This window comes from Anguilla anguilla, chromosome 12 (assembly GCF_013347855.1).
Source record: "Anguilla anguilla isolate fAngAng1 chromosome 12, fAngAng1.pri, whole genome shotgun sequence".
NCBI lineage: Eukaryota > Metazoa > Chordata > Actinopteri > Anguilliformes > Anguillidae > Anguilla > Anguilla anguilla.
Window position 1 is genome coordinate 17,483,820 of NC_049212.1, and position 20,963 is coordinate 17,504,782.

Genomic DNA, 20,963 nt, shown 5'->3' on the forward strand with positions numbered 1-20,963 from the left:
TCTGTACACAATTCCCACTTTCCACACAAATATACCCATGGTAGAAGTTCACAGTATTTGCCCTGAATATGGAAGCGCCTAGCATGCTAATTCAATCACAAGTATAAGAAAAAACACATTCATGGACTTGACACACTAACGCATCACATTTTTAGCCAAACAATTAATGACTTTTAAAAATGGTACACTGTAAAAATCGCTGTAAGATGAAATATTTCCTTCCAGGCTGAGAAATTTGAAATGTGCACAGTTTAACTCTTAACTGATCGTAACTATGCACCTCTTGGAAGTGTCTGCATACACAACTCCTTTGTTTAGTTACACAGTTGTACAATAGAGGCTAAGCCAGAAGGGACAAAAATGTCAATGGCTGTGTCTGAAATCGCATACTATGCACTACATACTATATATCCTTTTTAAGTATGTCTGAAACAATAGCATGAATGCAATATTATGCAAAAAATATCAGAATGTCACACAACACTTGATGAAATATTATAACATGCAAACACTGCACACTACGTTGGCATGAGTATCCCACAATGCATTCTAAATGAAATCATATTGAATAGGCTATATCAGTTGAGACCTACAGTATGCTTCAAGAATTATTTGCATACACATACGACATGTAGTAGCTACATAATGTCAACCAAGCTTCTATTTGGGTCATGTTTAATGGCATTTACATAACTTTACAATTAAAGATATAACCTTTTAGGAGCAACCAAACGTAAGCAGTGTAAATAATAAATTATGCAGGTGCAAAACAGCCTACTTGTGGTGATAATACAGTCTCCATTTTAAAAAAGAAACCCAAACCATCTGCAATATTATACAAAATAATAAGCATAGCAACAAAGTCCTTGAAATCGACATGCCTTTCATTTTATTCTAGGGTTTGGCTACCAAGTGTGACAACGAAGCAAAGGAAACAAAGAGTAATGATGTCAGGCTAAAAATACCACCGTTACATAAGTGAGTTAACCATGTTGCTATACATGCTCCAATACACACTTCCCTTCTTCGTGACATCTCTATCACACACATGCACGCACGCACACACACACACACGCGGTACAGAGGAATTACACGCTTTATGCCCCTCTTACCAGTTTAATTTCTGTACAACGTAAATTAAGCGATATTTAGATTTTTTAAATATGCATCAGCATTCACATATTCTACATCCATTTCTGTCTATTTGTTATTCATTCTGATAAGCTTTGCTGTTTTTGCACATGCTGGTGTGATGCAACACCAAGAAATAAAATATTATTTCAGTTAAAGTCATTCTGAATGGCCACTCTTAGTTGTCACATTAGCTAAATGGAAAGAAAGAAAACAATTACCTTTCTATATACTTATTTATTTTCCAAAGGCCATATAAAGATGCTATAGGATTTTTAGTACCCATGGCCATGACCCACACTAGAAAGAGATGGAAAAAGGTTTGTGTGATGACATCTTGACGAACAGGCAGAGGCTTCAGGGTCAGGTGGTTCTGTGACTGACAGGAATGTGAGTCTGTCAGGCTCCGCCTCCCTCCTTCACCCAGTCACACCTGTCTGAACTCTGAACCTGGGCAGCTCATACAAGCAACCACACATTTGTCACATACTTATCCTGCACAGCACATCATAAACGTGATGCGTTCACAGCAGCTGGGACTTCACATAGACCATCAGTGCCTCCTGTGCTGTACATGAGATTCACAAACAATTCACATAATTATTTCACCATTTTACTGTAGTCTCTAAAACAGGAAAACCAAAGCAATCACATGAGGGCTTCTTCTTCCACCATAACAGCAAGCAAATGTACAAATGCTCAGATTTGTGCATTTGCTGTATTCATTACTGTGGCATAACAACAGGTACAGGCAGTACTTAAAGATGTTAAACAGTCAGGCGGCAGCCATGCTGGATCACGTTTGGACGGCACAAATACAGCATGGCTGAGCAGCTGAGGCGGGTCACAAACAGGAGGAGAACCGGACGGGGCCTCTCCCGCGCACAGACACAAACTGGGGCGCATAAACGCAGAGCTGAGGGCACACACACGCTCCTGTGCGTACGGAGGCATGTACGCTCACGTTTGCGCACGCGTGAGCGCGTGTGCATCGCCCACCTGTGTACTCGTGCACCTGACTGCACAAACACACACGCGTAACAGAAACATCCCGCTTCATACAACACAGATCCCCCCTGGGGCTCGGCTGACAAAACCAACTGGCTAATAACACTCTCCACAGCACACCAACTCCTTCTTTACACACTCTTTATCGGGCTGAATCCACTGTCTCTACATGCTGCCTGAAAGCTAAAAAACAAACCCTCTGAAAAGAGTTCCATTTGCATTGTTATGCATCACTCACAACATAAAAAACATTCATTTGCACATCTGACTGACTGTCTGTCTGTTTGTAAGATAAGGATAAATACCCAGACGCATTTTTACTGTGCAGTAAATACAGACACAAAAGTTCTGTATCATCTCTCTGATGCCTTCAGCGTGATATCTCTCCTGTGCCCTCCCGCTGTGTGCCATTTCTCCTCCTGCAGCTCCCTCTCTCCCTCTCTCTTTCATTCTCTCTCCCTCTCTCTCCGGCAACAGGCTCAGTTGGTGGTCGAGCTGCTGAGCAGCAGCTGTGCGTACCGTACGGGCGTGTGTGTGCACTGTGGCTCTCCGCAGTACTGGCACAGAGTCACAGCTCAGAGCTGCACTTCTGTGTCCAGCCCCAGCGCTCAAACGCATCATAACGGCAGGAGCCGTCTGCAGAGCTCATGAGCTTCTCAAGTGGTCAGCGGTCACTGCACGGTTTAACAGCACCTCAGCACTGTTTCTGTATTAGACCACAGTCCGAACTGATTCGTTTCAACACCACTCATCCATATCACGAAAACCATTTTTCATCCTTTCAATCCTCTCTCCTGCTCTGCCCCTGCCTTGTTCTTCTCCTCCTCCTCTCCCCCTCCCTCATTCTTCTTCTCCTCCTCTCCCCTCCCTCGTTCTTCTCCTCCTCCTCTCTGTGGCTCAGCGATTGTCCGGTTCTGTTGACAGAGCCTGGCATATCTGGGAGCAGCACTGACCTCTTAATAGAGACCCACTTTGCTCAGTGTCCATGCCGATTAGATTATCAAACTCGATTCAGAGCACAAAATGGTGCACAATGGGGAGCAACAACGGGCCTATTAATCCCACACGCAAACACACACGTATTAACACACACAAGAGAAGAAAAGACAGGAGAATAAAACAGGAAGGAGAAGAAAGTAGGTCAGCTTCCTTCAGAGAAACACTGATTCAGCAAGAAAGAGGGAGGAGAAAGAGGGAATAAGGGAAAATGGAGAGCAGAAGGCAAGGAAGGGAGGTAATACACTGGAGTAAGACTTTGGCACAAGCTGTACTGTATTTACATTACACTTAATGTATAGCTGACATTGTTGTCATTTCAACTTTTTAAGCTGTGGCCATCTGTTATTCCTGCCTATGATTTACACACAGCTAAGAAAGCCCCACAGAAGGAGAGAGAGGGAGGAAGGGAGGGAGGAAAGAGAGAGAGAGAGAGCCAGAGAGAAAGAAAGAAAGAAAGAAAGAGAGAGATGATATCACTAAATAGAGATGCAGCAGACAGAGAGGGGGGATTGGTATTAAGTCTTTGTCACGCATGTGAATTTTGCGGTTTACATTACATTACAGGCATTTAGCAGATGCTCTTATCCAGAGCGACTTACACAACTTTTTACATAGCATTTTTACATTGTATCCATTTATACAGCTGGATATATACTGAAGCAATTTCGGTTAAGTACCTTGCTCAAGGGTACAACGGCAGTGTCCTACCCGGGAATCGAACCTGCGACCTTTCGTTTACAAGCCCAGTTCCTTACCCACCGTGCTACACTCCATTTGGTTGCTCCAAATATTACTGTTTGAAAAAGATCATATGTATCCAAGCAGTTAATTTGACTACAGCCGTAGTGGTCTTTTCCCAAACTGCAGGAAATGCTTTAGTGAATACTGACAGGAAAGCATGGACAGTGGCTGTATTTATTGTTTGCTTTGTTGAGTATACGCCCACCCTGACTTCCTAGGTGGCAGGCTGGGAATTTAGCCAGGACCCCGGGGAACCCGTGCTCTTTGTGAGGAGTCTCATAGGGTCTTTAATGACCACAGTGAGGACCTCAGTTTACAGTAACATCTCGTCTGAAAAACGGCGTCTCCAACAACACAGCGTCCCTATCACTGTACTAGGGCATTGGGGGTCTATATGACCAGAGGATCGCCACCTACTGGCCAACCAATATACACAGCCAGCAGCAACTTGGTTTTCCCAGGAGGCCTCCCATCCAAGTACTAACTGAGCCCATCACTTGCTGAGCTTGAGCCATTCAGCAGGACTTAGACCTAGACCAAAAGACATCAACTGCATTTTATTTTTAGCCCTACATCATGTTGGGACTGGTGCAGTGTGAAAGGTTACCAGAGGGACCAGTCAGCTGATAGGCTACTGGTACGTGTTCACATTTGATAGGAAAGGTGTTTGAGAGTTGACAGACGGAAACAAGGGTCAATCCCCACAGTTCCACCTGGAACCTCGCTGCCCACAATCAACCCCCACGCCCTCCAGTGTGCCCGTGTGCAGATGTGCACAGATGTGCGCGGTCCCAGAAGCAGCTGGAGGGCTGCCCTATTACAGCAGGGCTAGAGCAGCTGGCCGTTAGCCTGCGTCACCTGACGCTCCCAAACCCGAGCAGCTGCTGCCCATAGAAACGTGTGATTCAGGATTTCACTGGGGCGGCTCTGGCTAACCCCTCCTAACGCATGTGCACATGCACTGTGCCATAAGCGATAAAGTTATAAGCACATGACCCTCAGAAATATCAAAAGTCGTCGTTTTCTGCGGGAGAGCAAGAAAGCACGTCAGAGCGGCACTGGCATCTCTGCACCCCTCCAGCAAGCCGATACTGTTAAGAGGGGTCTCAGCTGTGGCCAATTTCAATGGCCCACATGGAAAAATGCCACAGGAGACTGTCAGAGCCAGTCAGACCGTGATGGACGAGTGCAAAGGAGCCTTCATTAACCATCCACCTGGGAGCTGGACAGCCCAGTGCATGCTGCTTACCGCTAGTCAGCCACTTATGATTGGAAATGATGGCTACCTCATCCAAGCACAGCGCCAACTGATGTAGGTCTCATTGGCTGTGCCGTTTCCTCGACTTCTCTACAAAGCCAAGTAAATGGATTCTTCTTCTTCCCCTGCATGGGGGAAGTTTCCCAGAAGGTCTCACGTGAAGCGCTAAAACTCACACATTTGTCTGTCTATCACTACTTGTAGTAGTGAGCTTGAGGAGATGGCTTGGATTAAAGTGAGGAAAATTCTCTTAGGATTCACAGATTCTGTATAAACAAATTCTTCTGATGCCAACCAAGGTTATCCCCCAATTGTTCACCACCAATGTGATCAGAGGTCCTTCACACAGCACTTATTACGAATCTCACGTGTAAGCAAGTGTGAGGCAATGCGAGCGCATGACAGTGCGTGTGAGCGTGGGTGCGAGCCGCAAACATGCATATGAGAAAGTGTGCGCGTAAGTGTGCCAATGTGTGAACGCAAGCGTAAAAGGTGAAGAACACCATATGTAGACATCAATATGACCCACGCTCACCCTCCCACTGTTGTACTTTAGGGAACTGATATTACCTATTACCTATGTAAAGAGTGTAATAGAATCGGTCTTTCTTTGATATCTAGGAGACTGCCGCTGACTAAATGGTTCAACTGAAAAAAAACAAACGTTAAGAAAATTATAGATTTTAATAATCATTTGATTATTGCTTAGTTCCAGCGTCGCTGTTATCACGACAAAACGTAAGTAGAGCAGTTAATACGTTACCACGCGGCAGTAAACGAGCGGCCCCGTGAGATACACATTGCCTAGGGTCGACAACAATGGAAGTGTTCACCTTGAAGAGCGAGTTTGAACAGGACATAAATGCGCCGCGACGCGACAGACAGCAATGCTCGCTTTCATTCCGTCTTTGAGTCGCGTGCGTCTTCTGCAGTCAAGTAACCTAACGCATGCAGTATTTTACTTGCACCTCGATGTGAATAAATCATCAAATAAACCGCTTGTTAATTTAAATGTAGTGCAAGACACCGAGTTGTAGGAATCATATATGAGGGATCAGTCACGTTATTTTCTAGGTATCAGAGAAACTCGTATTTCTGAAAGATGTAGAAATGTGCGCGTTAGTTTCAGCCAATATCCACAGTTATAAACAGAGTTCAATAAAACTGGTACTGATTTTTTATTCTTAACATTTACTTTCGAAAAGAAAAGTTAAATGTTTTTTTCAATATACAGTTTTCGTTTTGCTTTGGAATTGTAAGTGAGGTATGACCCGTTTTTTTGTTCCGGGCGTTAGCGAATGGATGATAATGTTATTGAGTGAGACAAAGTGACAGCCAACACGAGATACAAAAGTCCTGCCCCGGACAATAGCACAAGTAACGAGCAAGTACAACTGGTAACAAGTTACCTGTGAGAGTACGATTGGGAACCTACGCGTCATCAATTAACCAGGCAGATTTACAGCACGTGTGCCGTTATGGCCATAATTTAATGTGCACTTTTCCGAAAAATGATAGTAGAAAGCAGTCAAGTCACATCCCCCACAGCTGAACATATGGCAAGCGTTGGGCTTTTCACACATAAAGTAAAGGCACGACCTCTCATTTTTTAGCTGCTCCTCAAAATACAGGTGACAGTGGTAACCATTTCTCTCGGATACGAGTTTAACTCATAGAATCATCCAATTTCAGCGTAATGTACGGTCGCTCCTGAAATATCATACACCCCATGCTAACTGTGCGAATGCACTACCCCTTCTCACCCCCACCCCCTGGATTTAACGCTGCCAATAGCCATAGCCAAGTCTTCCATTTACAAAATGGTCGCTGCTGGCGATGAAAAGCTGCCATCCATAACATTTTCAAAACCTTTTGAGACCCGTAATACCTGAGGTCTTCCAAACACACTAACTCCCAACACCAGGTTGACATAACAGGACCAATGTAGGTCACTCAAAACAAGGAGAACGGAGAGACTGGAGATGAAAATCTGCAGTAAAACCAGCTAGCTCGGTTCCTAGCACACATAACTGGATACAGTATCAGTGGATTAACAATGCAAAAAGCTAAACAAAATTGTCTGAACAACCACAACGACACGTTACAGACAGACACCCACATGAAGAAAAGAAACGTATAAACATCTCACCCGAAATCATCGTCCATTGATTTGAAGAAAAATTTATAGTTGGGTTTATTGAGGACATTTTTGAAGTCTGCAAGAGTGACCCTGTCCGCTGCGATGGGCAGTTTGACCAGGTATGGTGTTTCCTGGTCATTGAGGTGATAAATAATTTTAGTCTCCCCCATGGCAGGCCGCTGGGGAGAGGGAGGCCGAGCACATCCAGCACCGGGTCGCTTCAACTGCCTCCCCGGCGCCGGTTCACCGTTGAGCTCCCTACCCCCCGATTTTCCCCGGCTGTTGTCAGTTCTGTGCTTCGTGGAGACCTTATCTCCAACAGATCTGCAGGCTAGCAACGAAACACAATTGGCCTTGACATATAATTAATTTCCTTAGATTATTCGGTTTTCTCTTGGATAGACTGTGCCTTTTTCTTTCATTCACTTTCCCGAATAAAAAGAATAAAGTTAGCAAGCTGTCCCCTCAACGATGCGTGCTCAGCCTCCCCCTTTGCCTCTTTCCAACAGCTGTCTGTCGATGTGTAGACACCCCCTCGCTTTCGTAATTTCTCCGTGCTCCCTCTACTGGAGCATAGGGGAATTAATAATGAAAGAAGAAAGAAAGCGATAACGTTAGACTAATCTACCTCAGAGACCATTGACCCAAAGCAAAGCACTGCGCCACGAGCTTTTTAAATTCATTTCTGTCATACATTGAATGGCGGAGGTTTCTGGCTACAGGTAAAGGATGTAGCGCTTCTTCACGGTCCATTAAATCACTCACATCAACAAAATTCAGACCACTGTTCTTGTGAAACTGGTTGCGTTATATGCATTATTTATATAACAATTTAACTTGCATCTGAAGAATTGTAGCCTATTAAACTACTCTTGCCTTGCCCGATTGCCCCTAAAACGTATTTAACGGCTGTAAGTGCGACGACCCCTCCCTCTGCTGGACACATCATGTCATTACACCACATGGCACCAAAGGCTTGTTGCCTGAAGTTTGAACCGAAGTTTTCACCATGTTGCTGCGAAATAAGAACATTTCAGAAGTTAAGTCAACATAAATAATTAGAAAATGGTATGGTACGGTTGAATGAGATTTCTATAAGCATACATTTCAGCTTTTCAAAACATAATTCAGGTTCAAGTGTAATACAGAACAGGATAAGCATATAAATCAACACTTTGGATAACCAACACTTCATTTACAGGAAGTTACATGCTGGGAACACAGCATTTTGAGCATGGATGCTGCCAAAAGATAAACTAAAGGATACACCAGCCAAATGTGAAAAAATGACCTGTTTGCCCATTTCAAAAGCAGGGTAAATCCAGAGTACATTGGACCATTTGGTCAGGACCACCTTTAAAGTGCAGGACTCCTAAGTGAACCTGATGTTATCTCTGGTTAAGCTGGCAGACCAAAGGAGGAGAGAGAAGATATTTGAAAGAGCAGAGAGAGAAGAAAGCATATAAACTGTGGTGGCGAAATATGGTGTGGGGACACAGCTTTGAAAAAAACTATCAAAAACCTCAAGCACTTTGAAAAACAGGAAACGTCATGTCTTTATTACACATAAAACAATGAAATACAGCGATCTCTCAATTTGTGCAAATCAATAAGGCTCCTGATAAGGGTGTATTTTGTGCTGCCCCCCTCCCCACACCCCCCACCCGTCCAGCCCCACCCTGTACTACCCTAATTAAACTATCAGAACAGTCACTGACCTTTCAATCATAATTCTGGGGTATATGGTCCATTAACAGCAGGGAAATTAAAATACTGAAGGAAAAACATATTTAATGAACATAATTACATAATTGTTCTCAAAATTGTTACCCCATTGATCCATCTCTCCTTGAAAAAAATTTGCCAGTCTTTCACAAAAGAGCCTGTGATGCACAGGAAGAGACGAGCAGCACACGGTTCTGCGTGTGCGCGCCAAGTAGTTGCCGGGGCCTAATATGGCGGGGAGAGCAATAATCTGATCTACAGTTTGCACTGGGTGCTCTTTTCTGCCATTGGCAACTGAACTAAGGTCAGATGATCCATCCCCTTCACTAATACCCAACCAATTAGTGTAGAATTAGGTCCTGTACTAGGATCAGCCGCAAAAAACAAACATGACCTGCATAATGAAGTTCTAGATTTTAAAAGGCACATATGTGGCTCCTCCCCCTCCCTCTTGAAAGACATACCTGAGATTGCAAGGTGGGAGGAGTTAGCACCAGGTACATATGAGGGAGTTATAGGGAGGGTTAGGGAGGCTGGTTGAGGAAAAGGAAGGCAGAGCTGGGTTTTTCCAGCTTCGTTCCTAAATGTGTTTCTGCTCTGAACGCCAAGTGAATCTGCAGTGAATCTCCAAGTGGATTCCACTTGATCATTGATAATGGCATAAAAGTGTAGTGTTATGAGTAAATTGTGTCACTGATTTCTTTATCGAATCTGCCCTAGGAAGGGACATATTCATACATAACGCTTCTCTCAAAATATGCTCTGAGCAGAAGTACCTCAAGTCACTGACTCACACTGTCACTTTAACTGAGAGACTGGAAGTTGGTTCTGAACCTGGTCCAGTCAAGTTAAAGCAATGCATGAGTCTAAACATGGTCCAGTCCATTGACCAACAATTCACTAGTATCAAGTCAAGCAGTCAACAGACAATCTAACCCAGTTGGGTCCAGCTACTGTTGATGGGTATGAACTGTTCCAGGGTTTCTCATACAAGCACACCAACACACACACACACACACGTACACACAGGCACACACGCACACACACAATCCAGCTCAAGGGCTTTGCCTGGGCACTTTTGAGACATGCATACATATATACAAAGACAGGCACGGACAAACTGCTAAACAGAAAGATGGACAAACAGACAGACAGAAAGGCAGATCATCTGTCTGTTGCTTGCCCCAGAGCAGCTTCAACAGTTAGCTTACATAATTCGGACATGCCAAAACAACATTAAATAAACCACTGCTTGCGTATGCGTGTGCGCCTCCTTGAGTGTGCGCAGTGGTCTCTTTCCTCCCCCCCGGGTCCAGTCTCCTTCAGACCAGACTTAATACTTCAGCCAGGTTCAGTCCTATTCTGCTCCTACTCCAGGACCAGTCAGCATCACCATGTCTCTTCCAGCGTACGCGTGTCTGTCTGTCCGTCCGCGGCTCTCTCAGGCAGACACGTTGACGTCTCGCAGGGCGATGGTTCCGGCAGCGGGGGGGTCGGCGGAGGCGGGGGCCGTGGCGGGCGGGGGCAGCAGCGGTGGGGTGGCCCCGGTGGGGACAGCGCTGGTCTGGTACAGGATCTGCTGGAGGGTCCGGCGCAGGTTGGGGTGTAAACGGGCCTGGGTCTGGTAGAACACCTCCACCGCAAAATACTTCATCACCCCTGAGCACAGGTCCTCATAGAGAGGCACCGTGTACATGCGAGATGTCTGGGGGCGGCGAGAGAGAGGGAGAAGAGAGAGAGGAGGGAGAGGAGGCAGAGGGAAGAGGGGAGTATCGGGAGAGTTGGGTAGGTGAACACAGAAGAACAGTGGCAGTTAGACAATGTATATTTACAGAATGTCTTCAGTCTCATCACTGTGGACACGACTGCTGTCTCCTTAGAAACACATTCCCTTTGGGTTCCGCACAGATTCATTTTCCGCCCCTTCCTCCCTCCCTCCATCTGCATCTCCCTCCTGTCTTACTGCTCGCATTTGTGTATCTTGAGAGAGCCGTGCTAGTGAGTGTTCGACAGGTGCGACAGAAAGCGGGAGCTTCTGTCTCTCAGTAGCCTGTGGTTAGTAAGCAATCACAGACAGAATGCTCTTATATTTTACACCTGGTCATTTGTATTTTAGACACACAAAACTGATAAGCTGAGCACATCTAGTCCTACCCTGAATCTTCAACAAATCTGTAAAGTACAATAAAAACAATAAAAGACCTAAATCATGACTAACATTCACCCCACTGGATTCCTGCCTTATTCCATTATGTACTCACTCCCTCCATCTTTATAATCCCCCTCTCTAACTCTCATTCTACCCTACAGTCCACTCTTTCCCATGTTCTTTTCTCCCCATCCTGGTCCCTCCCTCCATCCCTCTGTCGCTCACATGTTTGTGCAGGAAGCTGCGGACTCGGGGCAGGTCGGGATAGAAGCTGTTCCGAACCACGATCTGCAGCCAGCGAATCTGCACCTCCGCGTTCATGCCATCCAATAGTGTAGAGTAGCAGCATGACAGGCGGGTCATCACCTCTGAGTGACACATGGGAAGACCAATCACGGTGGACGTAAAGAGCACACAGCACAGTTCAGTTCACTGCCATTGTGAGGGCCACTGGAGGAGAAGCAGGGGGCGGAGAGATCGTTACCGTGGGAGAGGGGAGATCGGTCCAGCAGTCGGTCCAGAAACAGTACTGTCTGGAAGGTGCTCCAGGAGGTGAGGTCGAAGGTCGCAATGGCCTGGGAATCGGGGGGGTCAGACCCCCACAGCTCACAGAGCTGCTGGACCGGGCCAGTCAGCACCCCCCCGGCAGAGAGGTCCGGCTCACACAGGGGAGGGCCACACCCGTTCAGCCAGCGCTCAAACTCAAGTCCTGAGGGAGGAGGATACACAAACATTTCATTCCTTCCTTCTACAGAGAACAGGTGACCAATCCAGAGAAGCTGCTATTGCCCTAAGAAATACAGAACATCCAGTCAACCACAGGACCCCTTCAACAGTAAAACGGACTTTACCCAAATGAATTATCTTCACCACACAAGTCTTGGTACATTGTGTTGACACAGGAGCAGAAAAGATTTATAGCTATCTAGATATGTTTTTTTTCTTTTTTTAAATAAGATATGCATAAAATGACTAACCCAAGATCTTGTTCTGTGTGTGCAGTCCATTATCTCATCACAACACAAATATTATACAATTTCTAAATACGGCCAATATTGTAAATTCAGCAAACTCTGGGCTTACGTCATAGAATAAAGAGACTTTATGAAGCTTTTAAACAGCAGCTAAATACAGTATCTGCCTGTATAAATCCTATTCAGTGACAACCAAAGCTTGTTTTAGTCAGGTTTTACTGTCAGTAGCCATGTGATGCTGTAATAAACCCAGATCCAAACACACTCCAGCTTACTCGCTCAGTGGGAGCAATAATGCACCTCCAAGGAGGCATTAAAGACAAGGCTGCAAAACCGTTTTCTCGCCATGTCTCTCCATTTTCCCTTCAGAAAGTAGTCCATCTCTTGTGCTCACCCTCTCTCTGGGACACACAGCCCTCCTTCAGCTCAGGGAAGAAGCCCAGGAAGAACTCCAGCAGGTCCTGGGCCACAACACTGCTGAACTTAAACTGCTCGATATAGGCCTGGGGGACAGAGAGGAGAGACGCGACGATGAGAAGTTCTCTGTGTGCAATATGCACTTTAGTTGAGAACTTGAATTTAAATATGATAATGCCTATGTATAGCAATGTGTGTTTTAGAGTCTGCGTGTGAGAAAATATTTTTTGTGTCCGCTTGTGAGAGACAGATACTTTTCGGGTGACTGATCCTGGGGGTGTGTGAGTGTGTGTGCGTGTGTGTGTGTGTGTGTGTGTGCGTGCATGCGTGCGTATGTGTGTGTGCATGCGTGCGTGCGTGTGCGTGCGTATGTGTGTGTGTGTGCGTGCGTATGTGTGTGCGTGTGTGTGCGTGCGTGCGTGCGTGCGTGCGTGTGTGTGTGCCTACATGCGTATGTGTGTGTGTGTGTGTGCGTGCATGCGTGTGTGTGTGTGTGTGCAAGCAAGCTAAAGCCTGAGTTGTCATCTCACCCTTAGGAAGCTGTCAAAGCGCTTTATGTCCCCACTCAGCTGGGACAGGTAGGACACAAAGCAGAAGCCCTTCTCATAAGTGAACAAGTTCATCAGACTACTGGGGTTCACACCTGAGGACAGGAACACACAGAGACAGAAAAGAGACAGAGAAACACACAGTGGTTTATTAGGCTTTTCAATTACTTGCATCATTATAAGATATTTTGCCAGGGCCCAGTTCTGACTGCACCAGTCTAACTTCGCCAGACACTGTTGCACCCTTACTTCATGATGGCTTTTCTATGGTGTGTGAGCCCTCACTAGGTGTATATATATATATACACATATAGACTGTTTTTATGTTCTGTCTGAGGTGCCTTTCGCCTTTTCCCCCTCTCTCACGCACGCCCCTCAGACGCACCTGGCTCAAACTTGACCTGCAACTTGCTGACGGGGTTGTTGTCCCCCAGCAGCCGCATCTGTCTGTGCAGAGCGTCCAGGCGGAACACCGTCTCCAAGCAGGTGAAGGCCTCACCTGGGGGGGGGGGGGGGGATTTAATCAATAACAGACAGTGAAAAGTGATGAAGATGAAGGCACAAGGGAAGGAAATGAAAGGATCTACATCGGTATGTTTCTGGTTTACCAGAGTATGTGATCTGTCAGTCGGAATACATTAGTGGCTAGTATGCAAACATGCCACTGAGCATTTGTGTTTACTGTAGATACCTAGACGCAAATTTCCATGTCTGTATATACACAGTGCCTGTTCGGCAACTGTGGGGGTGAGGGGGAGGGGGTCATACAGGAACTGTATATACACTAACACAGAGGTATGTGATGCCTCATGGGAAGGGATTGAGTGAGTGTGTGGCCCTGCAGGCATGAATCCCTGTGCATTTTTATGTGAGCAAGTACGTACAGCATACATCTCACAGCTCTGTAGTAATGACTCTGTCCTGAGGCGTATGTGCATGTGTAGGTATGCAAGTGTATGCGTGTGAACATTCTGTAGGCACCTTGTGACGCAGACTGCATAGGTGCGTGCATGCTAACGTGTGTGTTTATATAAACCTCATGGCTCTGCAGCAATGCATCTCGGTGCATAAGGGCATATATATATATATGTATGTATAAGGGTATGCATAACTGCACCACCCAGGGATTTTTATCATATAATATGAATGATTCCTCAGGTTTGCCGGTGACAGCAGCAGTCCTCCAGCAGAATGACTCAGCCGTGGCTCACCGCCACAAACACATGCAAGTATGCTTTCCCCTGAATTAATGCTGCAGCAGTAAGACAGGCCTGTGAATGTTACATTACATTACATTATAGGCATTTAGCAGACGCTCTTATCCAGAGCGACGTACAACAAGTGCATAGGTTTCATGATGTAGAGGCGCAAAAGAAACACTAGAGTGAAGTAAGGATGGGTACGCAATAGAGGACAGAAAGTGGTTAAGCGATGTATGCGTACGTGAGTATGTGCATGCTACAGGCCTGAGTACTGATCTGTATCAGAGTGTGTGTGTGTGTGTGTGTGTGTATACCGCAGGCCTCTGTAGTGATGCGTCTCTGTATCTGTGTGTGCGTATGTGTGTGTGTGTGTGTACCATAGGCCTCTGTAGTGATGCGTCTCTGTATCTGTGTGTGCGTATGTGCATGTGTGTGTGTACCATAGGCCTCTGTAGTGATGCGTCTCTGTATCTGTGTGTGCGTATGTGCATGTGTGTGTGTACCATAGGCCTCTGTAGTGATGCGTCTTTGTATCTGTGTGTGCGTGTGTGTGTACGTGTGTACCATAGGCCTCTGTAGTGATGCGTCTCTGTGCGTAGGTGGCCAGTCCCTCACTCAGCCACATCTCCTCCCAGGTGGCGTTGGTGACAGCGTTCCCGAACCAGCCGTGGGCGATCTCGTGGATGACATCGATCAGCAGAAACTCATGACTCTCCAGTATGGAAGAGATGATGAACGTCAGGCAGGGGTTCTCCATGGCAACAATGGGGAACGAGGGTGGTAAGAACACGATGTCATACCTAGCAGGGTGCGAAGAGACAGGGAAGGAGAGGAAGAAAAACGCAGAATACAACTTCAGTGGATTCGCTCAGGGACACCTGGTATGGGGAATATACAATGCTGTTCAAACCATGGCCGTATATGCTGTATGAGGACTCACCTGCCCCAAACGTATGGTCCGAACAGCCCCTCTGCAACACCCAGCCAGCGCTCCACACTGCCACCTAGCTTACTGACAGCACAAGTCAGCACACAGGGCTCCGCCCATACCCGACTCCTGGCAGGGAGAAAAATGAGGAAGAGTAACTGCTAAAAGATTCATCTGGAGACTCACAGAAAAATTTCAATGTAGCCATTGCTGTATTAATGTAACACTAACTGCTCAGGTTCCAAATGTAGTTCATTAGTGGCAGATCATCACTGGTTCTTCAATTGTCCATTCCATGTCTCACTTGAATGACCATAATATCCCATGTAAAGCTCAAATCTGATTGTTTTCTCAGTTCAGTTTCTTGGTGGCTTTCCATATGTCTTGTTGTGCTGACCTTTGTTAGCTCAACCTGCATTACTGGTAGTGGTCCACTTTATAGCAAGCCAAGGACAGACCTGGCCGGCTGTGTAACCATGTTCAGAATACTGGCACTGAAGTTACAAGAACCGAAGAAGTAAACATGGAGGAGAGAAAGGAATGCACTACCTCCGCTGGCCACAGCAAACAACCAGATGAAGAGAGAATATGAAGCTACCTTAAAGAAAAATGGCTATGGAGGAAGGGGCTAGCATTCATTGTGCTGCTGCATTCTGCAGCTGCAGCTGAAGGTAAAGCAAGACAAAAGGCACATGGGTAACTTCAGCATATGCTGGTTTAGTTCAGGGGTGCATTACTCTGATCCTGAAGGGTTGGTCTGTGTGGTGATATTTGTTCCAACAAATTACCATAGTTTTAGTTTTCTGACAGCTCTATAAACTACACTGGTTCACCCCTGTACTTGTGCACAGTAAAAGATTTGGGATACACTCGCTGTCAGCGACTGTAGCTAGTGCTTATACAAATGGCAGAACAAGATATGACTGGGCTATTTAAATGATTAAGAGAAGTTGGCACAAAATCCTGAAATGGATCAGCCCTTGTTGTGCACTACTGACGTGCATTCAAGATGACGAACGATCGTGCTGAACTACGCTTGCGGCCAACAGTTACCGTTGAACAATTTTAAATGAACAGTCCATTAAGTTCGCCACCAATGTATTTTAAATAATAATGGATCTAGTTCTGGCTCTATGATAAGAGAACAGTTACCCTGTATGTCCTGCCTGAGTTCTTTTCAATGGCATTCTCTTTAGTGTTCCATCATTAAGCAAACTGAATTGTCCTGCTCAAAGAATTGTTTTCAAAATCTCCAGCCTTATCCCTCCCTCCTCTCTTCCAAATCCCACCCACCTCTTCTCGCGCCCACCCTGTGTCACCTCCACCCGACATGAGTCTACCTCCTTCCCCACAGCACCCACCCCCACGCAGACTCACCTGGGGCCAATATCGGCAGGCTGCAGGTCTCCTGCTACAAGCGCCACCAGATACGCCGGAACGGGGAACTCCATGGAGAACTGGAAGACCCTGTCCCTTTTGGAGTATGCACTGTGCGAAGCACTCATGAGCACCGTTACCCCCTCTGGCACCTGTGGGAGGAGTCACACATTACACACACCCACATTCAGACACCACACCTCACGCAACGTGCACAAAAACTACAAAGATTTCTGCACACACAGCCACAGTGTGTATGTACACACATAAAACACACTCAAACAAACACTGTATACCCTACTACTATTCCTATGGTCCCACAATGGTGGACCCACCCCCATCAAGACCCACCCCAATCCCCACCCCATAGTAATCTCTCCCTTTTGTACTAAATTAGGTCATGGTATTTTTATGGTTTTAGATTATACATTTATGGTGTTTCTATTCTTAGGGCTTGTTGTAGATGCCATGGGTACGCATTCAGAATCCACACTTTGGTTCTTGGTTAAAACTGTTGACTTGCACTAGTGTTTTAGTGCCGTTGCATCTTTACTTGCTGGTCTGGTAATGCTGTAGCCTGGCCTGGCACTACCGTTCATATTAAACAGGTGAAAGCACTGCTGTTTCTCCTATACTGTAAGTCACTCTACAAGAGCGTCTGAATGTAATGTATGATCTAATATAACAATTCTGAGTACAGGACAGTTTTGGTTGTGTTTACGGCTCCACAAATTTAAGATCACAAATATACAGCTCTCCACCATTACACAGTGTGAGGTAAACAATGCCCCTGATTACAGTGGTCAAGCAGCCTCCAAAACTCTGGGATGAACAATACTGTGTCCACACAAGAGGGGAGATACAGAAAATGTTTACATAAAAACCCAGTAATCCTATAGGAAAAATCAAGGAGTTTGGTTACATTCTCACGCAAATTTGTTTTAATGGTTAAGCACAAGACTGAGAGAAAGGATTAACAAAGCAAATCAGAGATATGTTTATAGTGCTTCATCAAAATGTACTCATTGACAGAGAAAAGAAAAGCGAAGGACTGTTTAGAAGATACGAGCCTTGTAGATGACAAGAGCTGTTTTGACTATTTAACAGAATTGAACAATAGAAGTCAGAGTGACTTCAGATTATTTTGGTTCAGAGCTGTTTTATCCCCAGTAAAACAGTAGCGTACACTCTGTTGAAGCCCCGACACCAGCCACTGTGAAGCAGGGAGGTTATGAGAAACTTCTGTATCGAAAAAATCATACAAAAACTACCTGGGCCAATCAAAAACATACACTGACACTGAAATAATACTTTTTTTTTTTTTAAACCCAGAGTATGAGCAATCCCTTTGAAGTGAAACTGAAATTATTCTTACAAAATGTGTGAGACTAAGCCAGAGAATGTACGATATAAACAGGCTCTCTGTTTAAGGATGGGATGAAGAGCACAACAGATCAAGACAGAGAGCTTGGCGGTGATGTCAAGAGAACTTGAGACCGAGTCAGGCTAAGAGCTTAAGAAAAGCGCTTGGAACTGGACGGATGTGGCAGACTCACTCGGACGGTGGCGGAGTAGGTGCTTTTGACAGCCGGTGTGTCGAAACATGGGAAAAAGGAGCGGTTGCACACAGAGTGTCCCTGAGTGAAGACCAGGGGCCGAGTCTGTCCACAGGTCAGCTCCGCATCCAGCCACCATATCTGCGGGGGGAGGAGGGAGGGTGCGCAGGGAAAGAAACAAATATATGAAAATAAGAGAGAGCACTGAAAAAAGGAAGGAGGGGTAAGTTTGCATGTTTATCAGTGTGTTTGCGTGTATATGAAAAAAGTAAACTGCTAATGATTCACTGCTCAATACAACACTGAAAAAAACATTATTATTATTATTATTATTATTATTATTATTATTATTATTAACATTTTTATAATATATTATTATTCTTATTATTATTTTACAACGTAGGCTACAGTTTTCAATTTAGCTGTTTGGCGGACGCATTTAGTCAAAGCAACTAACAAGTGCATATATCTCTATGAAGGAACGCTTCTCGGTAGAACAGACAGAAAAAAACAGCACAGACATGGTCTTTCTACTTTCTACTACTGTCATCTGTTTACGGAGTGAAAGACTCTGCAGTGAAAGGCATTACGTTCACCAACCCAAGACCTGGCGGGGCTGTTGTCCCTGCATAGCTATGCTGGTAGTGAGGACTAACGTGGTGGTGGTCGATTTCGGCAATGTTATGCGCTTTCAAAACAATATGAAAAATAAAGTCTTACGCAGCCTGTATGCGAGCAGTGATAATGGCAGCGATCGCGGCTAACGCGACATTTCTTACAGCTATTATTAGTAAGCTATTATCATTGTCGTTCTGTTAGCTACCACAGCTGTCACCGGTGTGACCTTACCGCAGGGCCGTCTGTCGTAGTGTAGCGGATGGTGATCTGGAACGCCCGGTGTGGTCGGATCACAGCGGCCGGGAGGCTGATGTTGAGTGAAGAACCGTAATCGGTGAAAGGGTCCACCCGGTAGGTAAGTGAAAGAGAGGTGTCCGGGGCGCCGGCAGTTCCGGGCACCTTGCAGTCTATGGAATGGATGAGCAGGGACGGGTGTGTGTCCAGAACCAGAGTTTGCACCCCGGGCTGGACTGGTACCAGTTCTAGAACCTGCCAACCCGTCATTTCCTTTATTGCAAAATTGAGGCGGAGGTCGAGGTGGAAATGACGGAGCTTAAAGCTATGGAAGTTGGACGCCGAAGCAATGTCGACCCGGTGACAGTGTCCCATCCCCCGGCCACCCTCACACGACTTGCTGGGCACCGTCAGCACCTTCCGGCAACAGCACAACGTTGGACGCTGGAAGTCAGCCATAATAACTTTCGAAAAGAAATAAATTAAAAAAGTAAAAAGCTAACAACGGTATCAAAACGTATTACAAATAGAATATGGTGCAAACTGTAAGTCGGCAAAGGAGAGGTAGCTATCTAGCTTGCTAGGTTTCTATGTTGCTAGTGAATGATCGAAGGTGGACAAGCCTAGCAGAGAAGAAAACGAATCTTTTTTAGAAAGTGTCACAAGATGTAAAGTACGGTCCATATTTTAAAATAAAAACAAGATCTACGTAAAATCCATCTGGGCCGAAGTTAAAATCGAGTCCAACATTTTCTTCTGTCCGTAAAAAAATCGAGAGAAGAGACGAAGAGATTTAGTTCGAGCAACTTTGTCGAAAAGAAGCGACAGCAGATAAGGATTAATATAAGAAAAAGCAGAGTACGGTAAAGAGGAGCAAAAGTTGAAATGAAAGGAGCTGAGCTAAGTGACTCCCGTTGAAAACAGGAAGTAAAAACAGGGGAGGAAATCACTTCGAGAGAGGAAAGTTTTCGGGCTGTAGGGGGGCGCTACAGAGGCGACCCAGGGGAGGTTGATCTCTGTCCCGCAGCTGTTAAATTTATTGTCCATCAACAATTAAATTTAGCGATGGACAGTGGTGCCCAAAACCAAATCAACATCTGCCCATTGTTTCGGAGTGAAAGCTGCATCCAGCTGACTGTAACTCATGTATCCCGGCAGGCATGTATAGCGTTACATTTCAAATTTGTTGTAGCCTACCACGCAGTTTGACACTTGGAACGGAGAGGAAGGGGAAAAGTAGGCTATCCCAATGTGTGAATGTGATACTTTCTATATTGACGAGTATCCTTTCGTGTGCCGGTAAGCGCAGTCCCCAGAGAGTGTTACACAATATATGACCTTTATTCACGGTTGTTTCCTCGTCGCCCAGGAGATACTGGTGTCCTTGCTTTGGCAGAGTATGCGGGGCGCTTGCGGAGGGGGCGGAGCGTAACCTACTCCGCGAACCGGGGATCTGTGGGTACGGTGCAGAGCCGAGGCTGTTACCAAGCTGGCTGTCACATGTACTTTTTCACCACTAGATGTCTCTGTTTATCCACCACTAGATGTCTCTGTTTATCCACGAGAATATGTAAACTGCAGTGCACCGAACGAAACTTGTTTATGTTCAGGTCAGTGGGTGACAAATCATCTATCACAAGACAGCCAACTTGGGACTTGGTGCTGGTCCGATTCCCCCACATGTCGCAATCACAGTCGATCATTTTCTATTTTAGATGTATGCATTCCACTTTTAGCTGGATCACGTGTAACAGGTTCTGTAGAAATGAAGTCCAATGCTTTGGATGTTTGTGGACAGACAAAAAACTGTTTTCTCGGATGTGCTTTGAGTCATTGTTTAAACTGTACTGAAAAGCTCTACAGACAAGTTTTAAAATGGAGCCGGGTGTGCGCGTGGTGTGTCACGAGGAAGATGGAGGACTTTGTGTCATGGGGATTTTACCCTCAGTGGCCAGTCT

General features: G+C 45.6%; 2 protein-coding genes across 3 annotated transcripts in view; both read right to left on the minus strand.

Annotated features, from left to right (window-relative positions):
• LOC118210278 (segment polarity protein dishevelled homolog DVL-3) overlaps nucleotides 1-7,815 on the minus strand; it is a 24,909-nt gene extending 17,094 nt beyond the window's left edge. For both annotated transcript variants that reach the window (XM_035386313.1, XM_035386312.1), the window contains exon 1: nucleotides 7,287-7,815. In XM_035386313.1, the coding sequence (XP_035242204.1) occupies nucleotides 7,287-7,447 (161 nt within the window). In that variant the 5' untranslated portion in view covers nucleotides 7,448-7,815. The remainder of the gene's footprint in view (nucleotides 1-7,286) is intronic.
• A 1,875-nt stretch (nucleotides 7,816-9,690) lies between these two features.
• On the minus strand, nucleotides 9,691-20,430 carry rnpepl1 (arginyl aminopeptidase like 1). The gene is made up of 11 exons (XM_035386463.1): nucleotides 19,003-20,430; nucleotides 18,154-18,294; nucleotides 16,598-16,749; nucleotides 15,233-15,349; nucleotides 14,857-15,092; nucleotides 13,476-13,589; nucleotides 13,073-13,185; nucleotides 12,520-12,628; nucleotides 11,636-11,860; nucleotides 11,377-11,519; nucleotides 9,691-10,707 (listed from the first exon to the last, which is right to left on the minus strand). The coding sequence occupies exons 1-11, from the start codon at nucleotides 19,462-19,464 to the stop codon at nucleotides 10,444-10,446; spliced, it is 2,076 nt and encodes a 691-aa protein (XP_035242354.1). The 5' UTR covers nucleotides 19,465-20,430; the 3' UTR covers nucleotides 9,691-10,443.
• Between the last annotated feature and the right edge of the window lie 533 nt (nucleotides 20,431-20,963).